This window comes from Crotalus tigris, unplaced genomic scaffold (assembly GCF_016545835.1).
Source record: "Crotalus tigris isolate CLP2741 ecotype Arizona unplaced genomic scaffold, ASM1654583v1 scf7180000024342.5246164, whole genome shotgun sequence".
NCBI lineage: Eukaryota > Metazoa > Chordata > Lepidosauria > Squamata > Viperidae > Crotalus > Crotalus tigris.
This window is the reverse complement of record NW_024100512.1, coordinates 4,920,680-4,938,265: the sequence shown is the minus strand read 5'-3', so window position 1 is coordinate 4,938,265 and position 17,586 is coordinate 4,920,680. Positions and strand designations below refer to the sequence as shown.

General features: G+C 39.8%; 1 protein-coding gene across 1 annotated transcript in view; it reads left to right on the top strand.

Moving 5' to 3' along the window:
- QARS1 (glutaminyl-tRNA synthetase 1) overlaps nt 1-15,194 on the top strand; it is a 32,776-nt gene extending 17,582 nt beyond the window's left edge. Inside the window, exons 11-24 of the mRNA XM_039326669.1 lie at nt 538-637; nt 1,135-1,213; nt 1,424-1,532; nt 2,416-2,546; nt 4,980-5,072; nt 6,355-6,492; nt 6,603-6,690; nt 8,094-8,240; nt 8,337-8,441; nt 11,342-11,434; nt 13,074-13,201; nt 13,733-13,799; nt 14,427-14,552; nt 14,953-15,194. Coding sequence (XP_039182603.1) covers nt 538-637; nt 1,135-1,213; nt 1,424-1,532; nt 2,416-2,546; nt 4,980-5,072; nt 6,355-6,492; nt 6,603-6,690; nt 8,094-8,240; nt 8,337-8,441; nt 11,342-11,434; nt 13,074-13,201; nt 13,733-13,799; nt 14,427-14,552; nt 14,953-15,003 — 1,455 coding nt within the window. The 3' untranslated portion in view covers nt 15,004-15,194. The remainder of the gene's footprint in view (nt 1-537; nt 638-1,134; nt 1,214-1,423; nt 1,533-2,415; nt 2,547-4,979; nt 5,073-6,354; nt 6,493-6,602; nt 6,691-8,093; nt 8,241-8,336; nt 8,442-11,341; nt 11,435-13,073; nt 13,202-13,732; nt 13,800-14,426; nt 14,553-14,952) is intronic.
- Nucleotides 15,195-17,586: the final 2,392 nt, after the last annotated feature.

The following is a 17,586-nucleotide window of genomic DNA, read 5'->3' as shown; positions in this document are numbered from 1 at the left end:
CTGGAAGAGTGAATGGATTTTAACCTAGAACTAAGGAGAAACTTCCTGACAGAACAATTAAGCAGTGGAACAACCTGCCTCTAGAAGCGGTGAATGCTCCAACACTGGAAGTTTTTAAGACCAGACTGGACAACCATTTGTCCGAAATGGTATAGGGTTACCTGCCTGAGCAGGGGGGTTGGACTAGATGACCTTCAAGGTTCCTTCCAACTTATTATTATTATTATTATTATTATTATTATTATTATTATTATTAATCATCACACAGTCAGCCAGATGTTCAGACTGGATTTGGTATTTTGTCTACCTATCGAGTCCTTACCCTGGACCTGGGATGATGATATTATTATTATTATTATTATTAGCTATTTTGACCCCATATCTTTTGGCAATTTTATTGTTTGGTGATTTTTATTGAAGTATTGTTTTTCTGATGGTGCTCTAATTTTGCTGTCATTTGGGAAGAAAAACAAGTTTTTTTGATGAACCAGGGAACTGGTTGACTGTGCTGTTTAATTCCTACACTCCCCCAACCAGGCAAACGGTGGAATTTGCTTCCTGCGTTATGATGACACAAACCCCGAAAAAGAAGAGGAGAAGTATTTTACGGGCATCCTAGACATAGTGGAGTGGCTAGGTATGGAAACTCAGGGCAAGGGAGGTAGAGATGCTCAGCGGGAGGAAAGGCTATATTTGCTGAATGGGCCTGAGGTTGAAATGGCAAGGAAACCTCTTGGCTTTTCCACAGGCTGAGGAAAGCTGCCATGTTTTACACCAGAGATGGAGAGCTATGGCCCTTTTATGACTTATGGACTTCAGCTCCCAGAATTCCTGAGCCAGCCATGCTGAGCGGAAAGGGAGAGGTTTCCAAGCTGAGCCACGCTGGCTCAGGAATTCTGGGAGTTGAAGTCCACAAGTATAAAAAGGCCATAATTCCCCACCCCTATTTTACACCAGGCCTTCCGGCTTATGTGTAGCAATTGGGAGACTCCTTTTGTGCTGGTGGCCTTTTCATGGGAGTCCTTTGGGGGGGGGGTGTAGCAATATCTTGAAAAGCCTTGAATTTGCCTTTTTCTATGACAACGGGACTGATCAAATACGGCCTTATCACATTTTGGTATTGTTTTCCCTTAGGATACACTCCGTATGCAGTGACACATGCCTCTGACTACTTTGATGAGTTGTATGCCTTGGCAGTGGACCTCATTAAAAGGTGAGAAGACCCAGGTAGCCTCAAAAATGCTGCAAAAGTGTCCATTAACTTGTTCGTGTACTCCCCCAAAGTGTCCTTTGTTCTAATCTTCCTTTTTTTTACAGTGGGGATTAGAAAAGTCTGACTGTAATGCGCGGTCGTTCCTTCCTGCCCAGATCATACTCCTTGTCTCTGTAGTTGATGTCTTTTTTTTTTTTTTCCCTTTCCCAGAGGCCATGCTTATATTTGTCACCAGAAAGTGGAAGAAATCAAAGGACACAGTCCTCCCCTTTCTCCATGGCGAGACCGGCCAATTGAAGAGTCCCTCCTTCTTTTTGAGGTAGGGTGTGTGCGTCCACTAAGATGGCCTGTCCGTCAAGAAAAAGCATGGGAGTGTCCAGGGCTCCTCAGAATGGGTCTAAGGTGGTTCAATATTGTTTGCAGGAATTAGGGCTGCGTTATCAACTTCTTTGTTATTCATCTTTTATAACCTCGTATTTCTGACCCTCCTGTTTATATATTATCCTGCCTTTATTTTATTTTTTTTATAAATAACTCAAAGATGGCGAATATACCTATTACTTCTTCCTCCTATTTTCCCCACAACAGCAACTCCTCTGGTTAGGTGAGTTGTGCTGAGAGGGAAGGACTGGCCAAAAATCACTCAGTCGGCTTTCATGCCTAAGGCAGACTAAGTCTCCTGGTGATTGGCCCAAAGTCAGCAGTCAACTTTCATGCCTAAAGCAGGATTAGAACTCTTGTCTCCGGGTTCTAGCCTGGTGCCTCAATCACCAGACCAAACTGACTCCTAGTTGGGGAATCTTCACAATTTGGAGCTAACAATATTTGAAGGAACACTGTTTCACAACTATTTTTCACAACCATTATGCTGTACTGTCTGATGAAGACTCAGAAAAAATTGAGCCAGTTTTTTTCAGAAATCATTTTGAAATGCATTTTTCTGGATTTGTGTTGTTGTTGTTGTTGTTATTCTGTCTCTCACTGTTAAAATAAACCTACCATTAAAATTATAGACTGATCATTTCTTTGTTAGTGGGCAAACATACAAAATCAGCAGGGAATCAAATAATTTTTTCCCTCACTGTACATCACGTTCATTAGACATCTGTCTAATGTGCGTCTTCTTTAGTAAAAACTTGCAATACTGCTTTATAGAAGGTTTTCCTATCTGAGTGATTTGAAACTGTATTACGTTTCTTCAGGACATGCGCAAAGGAAAGTTTGCAGAGGGAGAGGCTACGTTGCGCATGAAGATGGTGATGGAGGATGGAAAAATGGATCCTGTTGCTTATCGCATTAAATATACACCACACCACCGTAGTGGTGACAAATGGTATGTGGGGTTAGATGTCTAGTGTGATCATTGTTGAGACTGGGATTGGGTAGTGTGGAAGTTTTCTTTCTGACTAGTGAAGTAAGGCAGTTGTTCTCACTGGGTTGGATGTGCTCCAGTGCTTAATCCTGGGCTGTGGCTTCAGAGGTATTAAGCCTTTGATGTTACTGCTGGAGTCTGGAATTATTCCCCCAATGTCTTTGGGTCTTCTCAGATAGAGCATAGCCTCCCACCACCATCTTCAGGATAAGTGCAATTTTTGCACATAAACAATTAAAATTGCAGGAAAGAAAGTATATGAAAGCATTTTAAGGGACAATACAGGAAGTCCTCAACCTATGACCACAATTGAGCTAAAGTTTTCTTTTGCTAAGTGAGATAGTTGTTAAGTGGGTTTTGCCCCATTTTACAACCTTTCTTGCCACAATTAAGTGGCAAGTTAAGTGAATCATTGCAGTTGTTTTTTTTTTTTTGTAAAAATTTTTATTTTCAACTTTACAATACATAACAATCTTACAAATACTTCAGATAAAAAATAAAACAAATTGATACACACCACATTCGGTCTTGCCCGCCCATTTCCCCCCAAACCACATCCCACCTCAAATCAACTTACTTCTTTCCCTCTTTTTCTTCACTCACCCCCTCTCCTCCTTCACCTCAGCCTTCCTACATACTTCTCACCTTCTTCTCCTCCCTCTTGATGCGGTCCAGGGGAAATGCCCGAGCAGTTCCTCTCTCAAAATTAAAACATTAATATTATATACAATAAAACTATTTCTACTTTATCTGAACTACTTAAACTTCAACCCATCCACCCCCCACCCCCAACTTCCCAGAGCAAAATACAGGATTATGCAAACATATTAAACATAATCTATTTAAGTTTACTAATTATACAATGAACAAAATCATAAAAACCCTTAACTCTCTTCAAACTTTAACATCATAAGTTTATAAACAAAATCATTACTCATAGAATAAGTGAAACTTTGTAGTTCCATATTTCTTCTGAACATATTCTATCCACCTTCTCCATACATTAAAATATCTCTCTTGTGAATGGTCCTTTAAATAAGCAGAAATTTTAGCCATTTCTGCTAAATTAGAAACCTTAAATACCCATTTTTCTAAAGAAGGCAGAGTATCCTTCTTCCAATATTGACCCACCAGTAATCTTACTGCTGTTATTAAATTCAACATTAAGATAGTTTCTTTAACATTAAAGTCCACGAAAATTCCCAAAAGAAACAGTTGGGGAGTAAACTTAATCTTCCTTTTAAAAACCTTTTGAATGTTCCACCAAATCATAATCCAGAAGGCTTTAATAACTTTACAAGTCCACCAAACATGAAAATAGGTTGCATCCAAGCAACCACATCTCCAACATTTAGGTTGCAGGTTCGGGTACATACAGGACAACTTTTTAGGATCCAAATGCCATCTATAAAACATTTTGTAAAAATTTTCCCTCAAATTCTGGGCCTGCGTAAATTTAACATTTCTAGTCCAAATTACCTCCCATAAGTCCAACGAGATCGGTTCTTGAATATTCTGGGCCCATTTAATCATACAATCTTTAACTAACTCTGTTTCTGAATCCAATTTTATTAACTCATTATAAATTCTTTTAATATGGGCACATTTCTGATCCTTGATCTGAATTACCAAATTTTCATCTACTAAAGTAATTCCCACTTTCTTATCCAAAGTCCATCTCTGCACAATTTGCAAATATTGAAACCACGATTGTAAAATGTTTTCTTGCCTTAACACATCAGAAGACTTTAATTGCCAATCAGTACCTGACCAAGTAAGTAATTCTTTGTATGAAATGTTGTCAAAATTCACCCCCTTAGAAACCCCCTGGATTGCTTGTCCAGGGATCCCCCAAATAGGTATTTTATAATTTAACTTATAATAATATTTTTTCCAAACTCGAAGTAAAGCATATCTTAAAATATGTGACTTAAAGACCAAATCTACTTTCTTATCAAAAATTAAATATGCATGCCAACCATATAATAAATCCCACCCTTCAAGAACAAGAATATCTCTATTTGTTAAATTGAGCCAATCGCTGCAGTTGTTAAATTAGTAACACAGTTGTTAAGCGAATCTGGCTTCCCAAATGACTTTGCTTGTCAGAAGGTCGCAAAAGGTGATGACATGAACACTGCAACGGTCATAAATACGAGCCGGTTGCCAAACATCTGAATTTTGATCGAGTGATTGTGGGGATGCTGCAAAGGTTGTAAGTGTGAAAAATGGTCATAAATCACTTTTTTGTTGTAACTTCGAACAGTCACTAAATGAATTATTGTAAGTCAATGACCAACAATGCTAAAAAAAAGTATTCCTAGGAGGATATGATGACTGTGGAAGCCACTGAGAGTTTTGGAAGTGAGCTTTTGGTTTTCTCTGGCATCACAGGTGCATTTATCCCACCTATGACTATACACACTGCCTCTGTGATTCACTGGAGAACATCACTCACTCACTCTGCACCAAAGAATTTCAGGCCAGGTAAGACTGTGTTTTTGGGAAAGATCCCTTATCTCAAGGGTTAGGGAATCTAGTTCCCTTCAGATATTGTTCATCTTCTATCGGAACCCAGTGGTTCTCAACCTTTTTAATGCCGCGACCCCCAACCGGTCGTAAGTCGAAGACTACTCAACCGGTCGTAAGTCGAGGACTACTCAACTGGTGCAGCACCGTTTGCAGAATGGGACTTTTGGCGGGCTCAGCAGGGCAGAGACAGCCTGGACAATTCCTATTGGCTTTTGAAAGCCAATAGAATTAGACTCTATTCAAGAGAGTCTATTCTATTGGCTTTCAAAAGCCGATAGAATAAAAGGGAGTAGCACAGCTAAGGAAAAGGGGAAAAAAATGGTGGACTGCGTTGTTTGGCGACCCCTGTGAAATGGTCGTTCGACCCCAAATGGGGTCCCGACCCACAGGTTGAGAACCACTGAGATAGCAGCATGGCTCATGTTGAAAGACGAAGAGAATTGTGCTTCCCCTGTCACTTCTCTTCTTTCCCGCCTTTTCCTATAGACACAAGTATGCCAAAGATTTAGGAGGTTTCCATCTTATGCATATAGATTCTTTGAGTTCCCTGAACATAAGCAGAATTTACCATTTAATGTTCCTTATCTGGAGAATTCTATTTCTTACCTTTAATGAGCCTTAAACAATTGTCTAGGTCTCAACTTCCCTTTTTTGAGTTTTTGCTCCTGGGCTCTTCAAAAGAAAATGCTCTTGTTTGAAAACATATACAGACAGTGCCCAGGTTAAGAGTGAGTTCCAGTCCTAACTCTCTTTAAGTCATTTTGTATGTAAGTTGGACCTTGTACACACCAATGCAGTGCCAACTATAACAATGGTGGACAATGTTCTCCTTCCTTGAGCCAACAAATTACTCAACGTTTCGGTGAACCACTGAAAACAGCCTGCATATTAAATATGCATGGCTTCAGCAGTTCATGCAAACATGGTGTAGCTTCGGCAGTTCATTGGCTCAAGGAAGGACAAAGCCATCCATCATTTTTAATGACAGGCAGCCTGTTTGTAAGTAGGGATTGTCTGTGAGTTGATGTTCTTAACTTGTACCATAGAACAGGAGTCCTCAACCTTGGCCACTTTAAGACTTGTGGACTTCAACTCCCAGAATTCCTCAGCCAGAAGCCTAAACAAAATTCACAAAACTGAAATCACAAAACTGCATTGCTCACGTTCGCCTGAGAAAGGAATCAATCCTACTTCTTGAATGTGACCTCATACACATCATTCTCCTCTTTCCTGACAGACGTTCTTCCTATTTCTGGCTCTGCAATGCCTTGGATGTCTACTGCCCAGTGCAGTGGGAATATGGACGCCTCAATCTCGTTTACACGGTGGTCTCGAAGCGTAAAATCATCCGCCTGGTTGAGGCAGGGGCTGTTAGGTAAGGGGGCAGGTTTGATCCTGGGGGGGGGGTTGTGGTGGAGTGGGCAGAATTCAGCAGAATTAAGAAGGTCCAGTCGTTAACGTTCATTGCTGATGTTGGCATTCCAGGGACTGGGATGACCCAAGACTTTTTACTTTGACTGCTCTTCGGCGCCGAGGTTTTCCACCAGAGGCTATCAACAACTTCTGTGCAAAGGTAAAGTTTCCATGTTCAGCCAGTAGTCTGTCAGATGTCTGTGGGCTAGGATATTAATACAGAGAGAGACCCTGATCTGTATCCTTATAGTTCAGAGGTAGGCAACCTTGGCTCTTTTATGACTCGTGGACTTCAACTCCCAGAATTCCTGAGGCAGCATGGCACAGCTCAGAAACTCTCCCTTTCCCCTCAGCGTGGCTGGCTCAGGAATTCTGGGAGTTGAAGTCCATGAATCATAAAAGAGGCAAGGTTGCCTAGCCCTGTTATAGTTCAATTGCACATTTGCTTCATGAACTTCATTCACTTGCCTCATGATTTAATGGACCTCATTTCAACCTGGATTGTCTATGTCACTAACTGCTTGACTGAGTTCTTGAAAGACCACAACTATGCCATCAGTGATGGTATTTAGCATGCTTGTCTTTTGTAGGCCCCTTCGTTAATTGCCTTCTAGGGACCCAGTTGTACTGAGAATACAGTGTGAACAGCAAGATGCATTGAAAATATTCCTACTTTTAGATGTCCTAAAAGTGGATAGCATTGAAACAGGGAGAGCCATCTGTAGTCTGATTTCTAGATTCTTCTGCATGTATCTGGTCTGAATTGAAGAGAAAATTGTTCTGACAATAGAACTGTACGCCTTTTCTGGTTGTCCTGCTTGGAGAAGAAAAGAAGGAAGTGATGTCCATGCCCACTGTAAACTATGACCACATCCCTACCTTATGACCTTCAACAAATTCTTTCTACTGGTATAGACAGCCTTTTCTAACTAGTGCCTACCAGATCTTCTAGATTATAGTTCCTTCTACTATGGCTAGCATTGTCAATTATATTAGGTTAGGGACAATTGCCCAAGGCAGTGTGATCTAGAAAGAGGAGGGAGAGGGAGGGAGAGAGAACCTGTTTTAGAACTTGGAATTGATTGATACAGTTGAAAGTTACTAAGCAGCCACAAGGGCTTTCCTTCCTTCCTTCCTTCCTTCCTTCCTTCCTTCCTTCCTTCCTTCCTTCCTTCCTTCCTTCCTTCCTTCCTTCCTTCCTTCTTTCCTTTTCTTCCTTCCTTCCTTCCTTCCCTTCCCCTTCCTTTCCTTTCCCCTCCCTCCCTCCCTCCCTCCTTCCTTCCTTCCTTCCTTCCTTCCTTCCTTCCTTCCTTCCTTCCTTCCTTCCTTCCTTCCTCCCACTTCAGTCAGCCTCAGTCATAGATTTTGACTCTCCAAACACTAAATCACATACTCGGGAACTTCCAGCAGACAGATATGATACAGACAGATTAGTTGCTTTATTGCAGAGACAATAAAAGCCACAGCAAGAACGTGTTGCAAATGTAGCCCCTAGAAAACCTTCCCCGTGCTTGTTGGTACATTTCCTGATGCTTTCTTTGGCCGACTCTGCATCCCCAACAGGTGGGTGTAACAGTTGCCCAGTGCACCACGGAGCCCCATATGCTGGAAGCCTGTGTACGGGAAGTGCTGAATGAACAGGCGCCTCGTGCCATGGCTGTCCTGGAACCACTACGGGTGACCATCACTAATTTTCCAGCACCACACAAAGTAAGCCAGTGATCTTTTGGGGTGGGATGGGATGGACAAAGAAAAGATGAGCTATCTATCCTGGAACCTACCCCAGTGCTTCTGTCTTCCTTCTAGACCTTAAGCATCCTTGCGCCCAATTTCCCTGCTGATGAGACCAAAGGCTTCCATGAAGTCCCATTCCAGCCAACCCTCTATATTGAGCAAAGTGACTTCCGAGAGGTGAGCCCAATAGAAAAACATCAGAAGAGTTATGGAAGAGGAGGATGCTTGTGTTTAATGTAGAATTGGGAATGGGGAGATCCTGCAAAACTGAAGGCATCTTCACCAGCTTAGCACCCATTGCAGTGATGGCGAACCTTTTAGAGACCGAGTGCCCAAAAACTGGCCCCGCCCCCACCCTGTCCCCTGCCCTGCCTGCCCACAGGACCACTCACCGCCTCCAGGGCCCGCCACAGATCGCCCAGGTAGCCCAGCAACACCGTGGCGGCCATGCCCTCTACCTGCGCCCCGCAGCATCTGTGTATGACAGGGCATGCTGCCTGGCTGCCATGTCCTTGGCTGCGCTGCTCCGTGTGGGCCACACTCGGGGGCGACTCTCCTCCAGAGGGACTGCTGGTGAGGAGGGAGTCATGGGGGAAGGCGAGGCTGGGGCAACGGCACGTGTGCCCACAGAGAGGGCTCCGAGTGCCGCCTCTGGCACGCATGCCATAGGTTCACCACCACTGACCTATTGGCTAGAAGTTGGGTTGGATCAATAGCTTAGTTTGGTCCTTCCCACTTCCGTATCTTACCCATTCCTACTTTAGGAATGGCTCTTGACATGCCATCTGAAAGTTAAAAAAATAAAAAAGCAATGTGTTAGTATTTTAAGTAATCATCATTCACAGCTTATCCATAGCCTCTGAAGCCCTCTTCATGCAGGCATTGTTTGGAGCTCCTAAGGACGCAAAGGAGAGTGGACTCCACTTAAATGCTTCATTGGGATGCTCTCAGTTTACAAACCTTGACCTGTTTAAGCAGCAAAGTCTCGGAAAAATTTCAACTGGTATTCGACTGAATAAAAGTAGTGCTTCCCATGTAACCGCAGGCACAATTTTATAAGAGGAACATGAGTGGAATTTCATTCTCATCTCAAAGTCTGAAATGGGATGTCAAGAAGGGGATGCCTAGAGAGTGCAGGGGACAGTAGCAGCACTCATAGTCCCTCCTGCATCCTGAAGAACATCTAAAAAGCTATTTACAGTAGTGGCCAAAATTGTGGAAACCTTTTGGGAAAAGTATAGAGTAGAAATGCCACCTTTGGTTAAGTTTTCACCAATTTTTCTTCTAATTTCTTTATAACTGTAGCCTTGTTCACTTAATAATACTATTTTACATCGCTTTCTGGGTGACCAGTCAACTCTTTGCACCATTACTTTAATTTTATTACGTTTTACAAGCTCACTAAATGAAAGAACACAAAAAACCCAACCAACTTGATAGCGATCACATAACACACTGACAAATGTCCTTCTCTCAGCTTCAATACATGACATCAATAACTGAATCCTACTGTGATCTGATTGGCTCATTGCCAAAACAAGATGACACCTGATTGGCTGTCTAAACACTCATGCTCATTGGCTACAGTCAGATGAAGGAAAGCTACCTGATATTAACCTAAGCAAGTTGTGCTTCCTTTTTCTGGTTATTTGGCTATAACTTTTCATAGAATACAGTACAGATAATTGAACAAACTTAATTTCTTGATTAAATTATCTTTCCATTGATATATAATTTTATGGTACTACTCCAAAAGAAAAGTGGTGTTATTCGCCATCAAACCTCAAAAATACACTTTTCCCAAAAGGTTTCCACAATTTTGGCCACTACTGTATCTGCTGTGTGCAAATCCCCTTTGCTATTTCTTGCTTGATATTGTATGTAGTTTGCGCAGTATCTGGATGAGAGCCATGCCTGCACTGCAGATTAATTTATTTCTGCTTGATGAAATATTGGCTCTTATGATTTGCAGTGTACTTTGTTCTGGCCCTGGCAGTTTCCGTTTTCAGATATTTGAAAGAAAGACAGTATTTATGGTGCCAGAACAGCGAGATTCGTAGAGTTGGAAGAGGCCTTGTTGGGTTGCTTCCTTCTTCACGCAAGAATTTCAGACTTAGAGCATCTCCAATAGAGGGTTCTCCGGCCTAATTTAAGCCTCCTAGGAAATCAGTTCTATTGTCTAATAATTGCTCTGATTCAACTTATTCTCACATTTATTTATTTGTTTATTTACCTTTTAGTGAAAGTATGCATATTAACCACAACAAAAAAAAGCCTGCTGAATGTGACCCAAATATAGCTCCTTTGGACTTCCTTCTCTCAAAGTCATGCTGGATCGTTAATGAGCTGAAGGATAAATTGGAGTCCTGCAGCCTCTTATTTTAAAAGGCTTGGGATTCCATTGCCCATTTTATGGATGTGACTTTACTATAAGAACATATTTAAAAAGTGATGTCTCCCATTTCTCACTCCCTTCCCTTTTAGGTTTCTTTCTCTGGAAATTTTTTTTTCTAACTTCCACTTGAAAATAAAAATCACGATATAAATTTATCTGTCTCCCTTTGAAACTGAAGGCAACTGCATGCTGTATTAGCTTGAATACAGACTTGTATAAGTTCTTGATCACTGCCAAGGGAAGAGCCAGCTATTTCTGCCATCCTATTAATCATATTCACTTCCGTCAGATGCTATCAGAAATCAATAACTTTTCTGGATTTCCAGGATGGGGCAAATCCTCTGCTGAGACAATATTTGCCCTTTCAAAGCATTGGAAATGCTGGTGGTTAAACAGGTTAAACCAGGGGTAGGCAACCTTGTCTCTTTTATGACTCGTGGACTTCAACTCCCAGAATTCCTGAGCCAGCATGGCTCAGCTTGGAAACTCCCTTTTCCCTCAGCATGGCTGGCTCAGGAATTCTGGGAGCTGAAGTCCACAAGTCATCAAAGAGCTGAGGTTGCGTAACCCTGGGTTAAACCATCCGCTATTTTCTGGGCAACTGAAGCGAACCGGGAGGCTTTCTTCTGGCCTAGGCATCTTCATTGGTTTTCTGCTGATGTTAATATTTCTTCTCTGACAGGTTCCAGATAAAGGCTACAAGCGCTTAGCACTGGGTCAGCCAGTGGGTTTGAGGCACTCTGGCTATGTCATTGCTGTTCAGAATATCATTAAGGTGAGTAGAGGTCACAGCATCTTCTAAGAGGCCACCAGTTCCATTTCTATAGACTACTACAGAGCGGTCAAATCTTTTCTGGCCTGAAGGCCATTAATGGATTAGAGGGCACATACGCATTTGAATTGCATAAACCAACCCTGGTTGTCTGTCAAATGTATGGTTTGTCTGGATGCTTAGATGCTTTTTAGAGGTCGTTCTTGACTTATGACTGGTCATTTAATGACTGTTCAAAGTTATGAAGGACCTCTCCCCCAAAGGTACTTATGACCTTATTCCTGTCCCCACCCTAATGGCCACATGACTATATTTCAGCTGCTGAATAACCAGCCTGCATTTACGGCCTTTGCAGCATCACATGATCATAATTTACAATGTTTTTGCTGAAAACCAGATTTTCTTCCAGTTTTTGGCAAAAATAGCTCATAATGAATAATGAATTAGCTTAATGGCTGTGGTGTTTGCTTAATGACCACAGGTTAACAACCATGGTGATTTGCTTAATGACTGCCACAAAAAAGGTTGTCAAATTGGGTTATGGTCATAAATCCAGGATTATCTGTATTATTTGTCTAATCTAGGTGCAAATTACTTAGAATAATTTTAGAATTGGGCAGCTTACATCTGTGAAACGAATAAATAAATTTGTGTGTACACTATTAATGCTCAGTAATATTAGTAATAGAATCAGTGACAATTCCCACTGTTGTACTAAAAGAATATTCATTCTCAGTGCTTGAGAGGCTATGTAATAATGACAGCTCTAGATGTTTACAATTTTGGATAGCTACCCCAACTTATGTTCCATGTTCCTTCCTTACGATGAATATTTTACCCCTGAGTTTAAGATGGAAAAAAGAAAATGGATGTTGTCACTGCTTTCTCAAATACATAAAAAAAAATTACACAATACATTATTTTTAAGAAAATATTGTAGGGCTTTCTTGGTGGTAACTGCAATCTGATAAATGATAGTTCTTTTTCTCCAGTTTTAAAGAACAGCCAAAATGTTGGGGAGAAATGAGGGGGAAAATACAAATAGTCCTCAACTTATGACCACAACTGGGACCAGAATTTTCATGATAAGTCGTTGTGATCATAAGCCAATTTGGACTTGATTTTATGATGATTTTTAGGGTAGTCCTGAGGTAAATCACCACAGCATTTTCTGAATCATGCAGTTGTTAAGCAAATCTAGTTCTCCAATAGGTGATTTTTGCCAGAAATTGGCAAAAAAGATTGTAAATGGTGATCATGTGATGTCAGGACCCTGCAACCAATTGTAAATGTGATCTGGTTGTCAAGTGATCCTATTACAGTCATGTGATTACAGGAGTGGTATGACAGTCATAAATGTGAGTTCAGGCCTTAAGTCACTTTTTCCCATCCGTAGTAACTTTGAACCATTGTTAAAATGAAGGGTTATAAGTTGAGGACTACTATTTTGCCAAATAGTAAATTAAAGAGGATAGCAAGGGGGATGCCGAAAAATAGCTATATAAAGTCAAGAAATGTAACTTCTAAATCAGAGTAAAAACAGGCAGAGCTGAGTGTAGGTAGCAAAGGCATTCAGGAAGAAGAGAGATTGTGGAGCCTGAGATGGAAACAAGAATATCACAACTTCCATGTTTATGCCCAGGACACCAGTGGACGTGTAAAAGAGCTAGAAGTGACTTGCACAAAGTCAGAGGAAGCAGAGAAGCCCAAGGCCTTTATCCACTGGGTATCAGATCCTCTTGTGTGTGAAGTCCGCCAGTATGAGCAGCTGTGAGTATTGTTAAATTGTTCTCATTTGTGAAGGTGATGTAATATTAAACTCAGCCTCTTCCTTACGGTATGGAAATTCTATCTGAATTTTACCCTTGAAGATTCTAATAGAAGGAATCACACAGGAATTAACTTTTCTTTGTCTCCATTCAGGTCTTCCTCTTTACCAAATTAACTACATATATCCTGGATTGTTCCCTAGAAGCTTAGGATAGTCACACGCAAATCACTTAGAAGTCTCTTCTTTTATTTTTTTAAAAAATATTTTATTTTTATTTATTTGCATATTGCCCTTATTATTTTTACAAATCATTTTCCAACACATTTTCCTTCTCCTCTTTTTCCCACAGCAACAACCACCCTCTGAGGTGGGTTGGGCTCAGAAAGAGTGACTGGCCCAAAGTCACCCAGCTGGCTTTCATGGCTAAGGCAGGACTTGAACTCATGGTGTCCTACTTTCTAGCCTGGTGCCTTCACCACTAAACCAAACTGGCTCTCATCCTAATAGCGATCTAACTTTTTGATTTGCAGGTTCCTGCATAAGAATCCTGAAGACTCCACCGAAGTGCCAGGAGGGTTCCTGAGTGATATCAATCCTGTGAGTTCTGGGCCAAGAAGAATTGTTAACACATAGGATTTGGGTGGGCAGACTTAAGATAAAGCTAGACTGCTATTCCTCAGTGTGAGGAAGAGAGTAAGCTGCAATTAAGAAAAGTATGGTTTTTGTCATTCAAAAAATAGAACATTGCAACAGTTAAAAAACAAGGGACTCTATGTTTGTAATAAAACAAGATTCAGATGTAAAAGTAGAGACAAAAAGAGTTGATAAAAAAATAATACTCAAAAAATTTGCAGAGAATGCATGCTCAATCAGAAGAGAAGAAAAATGCAATTTGAATCTTACTGGGTGCCAGCAACCATTCTAGGAATACACAGTAGAGTTTGGAAATATTTATGAATTGGAATGTGTTACTGATCAAAATGAGTCTGCTTGCTCCTACACCCATCCTAATTTAAAGTGTATTTTCTTGAGAAGTCAGACATACCAATACTAGTGTAGACATACCAGAATACGGATATAAAGAATATGGATATAAAGAGTTAAGACTTTAGAGAAGTTGCAGATTTTAACGTGTTGGGATGAAGAGCTTTAAGTAAATCTGCCAATGAAGAAAAAGAAATTATTGTAACTTCAGCTTTGTCTTCCTTTTTTCTTCCACTCCAGGACTCTCTTCATGTGATTGAAGAGGCTCTGGTGGATCGATCTGTATATGGAGCCAAGCCATTCACCAAATTCCAATTTGAGCGGCTGGGGTACTTTTCAGTAGATCCTGACAGCACAAATGCAAAGGTGGGTTCCACGAAGTTACAAGAACTGGGGGGGAGACTTTCTTATAAAACAGAAGTTGGCAACTTTCTTCTGGGTAGAAACCAGAAGCCATGCTGCCACTGCCATTTGGCCTGGGCCTAATGGCTTGCTCCCACCAGCACAGGACAGGGGACTTGTTTTACCCACACTGAAGCAGCCAGTGAAGCCATCTCTCCCTCATTCTTGTGGGCCAATTGACTACAGTATGTTTCTTTTTGGGACCATGGTTCAGATTGTTATGGGTTATAGGCCACTTCTGGCCCATGGGCTGTAGGTTGCTGGCCCCGTTAACAAAGTTTTAGGAGCAGGAAGGAAGGGTCATTCTCTAAAATGGACATGAAGATGGAGGAGAGGATACTAATATCCTTTGTTTCTTCTACAGCTGGTGTTCAATCGGACAGTGACCTTAAAGGAGGATCCAGGGAAAGCATGATGATGTGTCCCTAATAATTTCTCAACACAGACAAAATTGCTTGGAGGTTATTTCTTCCTCTTTCTCTAGAGGGGGAAGAGGGCATACAGCCCAAGCATAGTTTTCTACTGTAATGCTACTGTTGCCTTAATACACATCCCGAATACACAATTGAGCACATAATCATCATAATAAAAATGAGCTTGGAGAAATTCTGTGTTGATGATGATGGAATGGGAGATTGTGGGTAAAAAAGAAGGACAATGGGATAGCAGTCAAGGTTGTTCAGACATCCTTTGATGTTCCCCTTTGCATGGTCAACTTTTGCATGGCAGAAATCAAAAAAGAGCATTTATGCTACATGTGTGGCAAAAAAGGAGCTTGTTCTTATTTTCAGGTAAGAAGGAAACACTCATCTCTTCTTGCAAAGCCACCAGCCAGATTTAACACTGAGCTTGATTAAGCCCTTTCTCACATTTTCTATAATACATTTACATGGTTTTTTAAAATATATTTTATTGATATTTTGTAATAACAATCTTTAATGCTTAGCAAACAGCGTGTTGTCTGGGTTCATATATTTGAAAAAAATAATAATTTCTATAATTCCATGATCAATATATTAATTAATAGTATGTTTCCTTGATCTTCCCTTCTTCCAATGTTATTCTTCTTTGTCAACATTAGATAAATATAATATTTTCAATACATACAAGGTTGAATATAAACATTTTTTGTGTTTGTACAGATAACAATAACATCCATATATAGCATCTTTTCTAATTAACTTATGTTTCAATTGTATTTGTAAAAGTCATCTTGTTAGGGCACCATGTGTTCTATTTTCAGAGTTCTTATTTAAACTTAATTTCCCCTCAATATTCAAACTATTGTTATCATAGTTTTCTCAAAATTAATTACCTAAATATCCAAACTTTCCATTTACATACCCCATCCCAATATTGTCATATTTCATATATTATAAAGACACCATACTATTTATATATCCTATAACATCCACATATAACATCTTTTTTGAGTGGTTTATATTTCAACTATATAAAAGTCATCTTATTGAGTCACTATATGTCCTGTTTTCAAAATTCTTATTTAAGCTTACTTTCCCCTCGGTATTCAAATCATTCTTCTCAGTCATAATTCTCTCAGATTTAATTACCTTTAAATGTCTAAACTTTCCATTCACATACATCATCCCAGTATTTTGACATCTTATATATTATAAAAAATACTATACTAGCTATAGCTCTTATCCCTCTTACTATAGAGCCCCTTTATATCCAAAATTATCTATTCTTTTAAAAACAAATGTTTAATCATGTAGTACTCCATCTGGTAGGTCAGATCTTTTAAGTCTAACTCTAGCCTTCTTCTTTTACCAAATAGCTTTCCAAGTTAATATGTTCCGCTTGCCAGGAAGTTACTGTATTTTTGTAGGTGTTATTGGGAGTGTGAAGGACAGGTTGAATAAGGTATACACTTTTTGTTTCCCAGACTCTGATGATTTTCCTGGCAGCTCTATAATCCATTTTGTTAAATCTTCTTTCTTATCCTCGAATTTGTTTTGACGTCCGGTCGGATAATATATCTTTTCAATTTTCATTGTTGTAATAAGATCTTGTAGATTTTTTTCTGTTTGTGTTAAGTTATAGTTCTCTTCATTTGTAGCTTCCCTGTTTAAGTCACTTCTAGTTTGTGCTGTTATCTGATTTGTTTGTTCATTATCGTTGTTTTTTGAGAGTTTTTAAATTGTAAGCTTAGATTGAAGATGTGTTCATTTATGTCATCAAAGTTATTTTTTATCTCATCGTGGTTTGAAAACAGTGTCCGTTGAATCTGTTGTAGCATTGTGTACATTTCCTCCTGAAAAGTACCTGTCTCATCTTAGAGTATTACTCCTGCAGATCTCTGATGTTCCAGGCTAGATCTTTCAGAAGGGAATATTTGGTGTGGTTTTCTGTCCCTTTTAGATAAACATGCAACATCCATTTCATCTCTCCCAAATAATATTTTACCAGTACCATAGTCTCTGTAATTAGCCTTATCGAGCCAGCCAATCTCAAAATCCAAACCTACCAAATCTTATATAGTTCTTATCTTTATATATGATTTTTGTAATCCAATGTGTTTCTAGTTGTCAAGGTATCTGTGAAAGCAGTATTTTATAACAATTCTTCTATTCAGGGGTCAGTTATCAACCAGTCAGAGTTGCAATCCAGAGTATTTAGCCACCTTGAAGCCTTCTAGTATGTTCCCCCTAGAAGATTAGCCAAGAATCAAAACATTTCTTTTTCTGAAAACAATTCTTGAGCTTAAGACAACAATTGAAGTTTTCTTTTTCTGCAGACACTTTTTTTTACCTTATATATTGCCCAGTATATATATTTTTTTCTTTGTTCTCAAGCTGTTTTCTATTTGGCTGAAGGTTATTAAAGTTCAAGGGAACAGATTAATCTTTGTTTCTGGGCTTTTTGCCAATTTCTGAGTCAGAGTTGTTGTTCTATGCTCTGATTCTCCACTAGATGTCAATAATTATTTATTTTCCAACTTTTTCAAACAATAAAATTGTTTTATTTTTTTATAAAT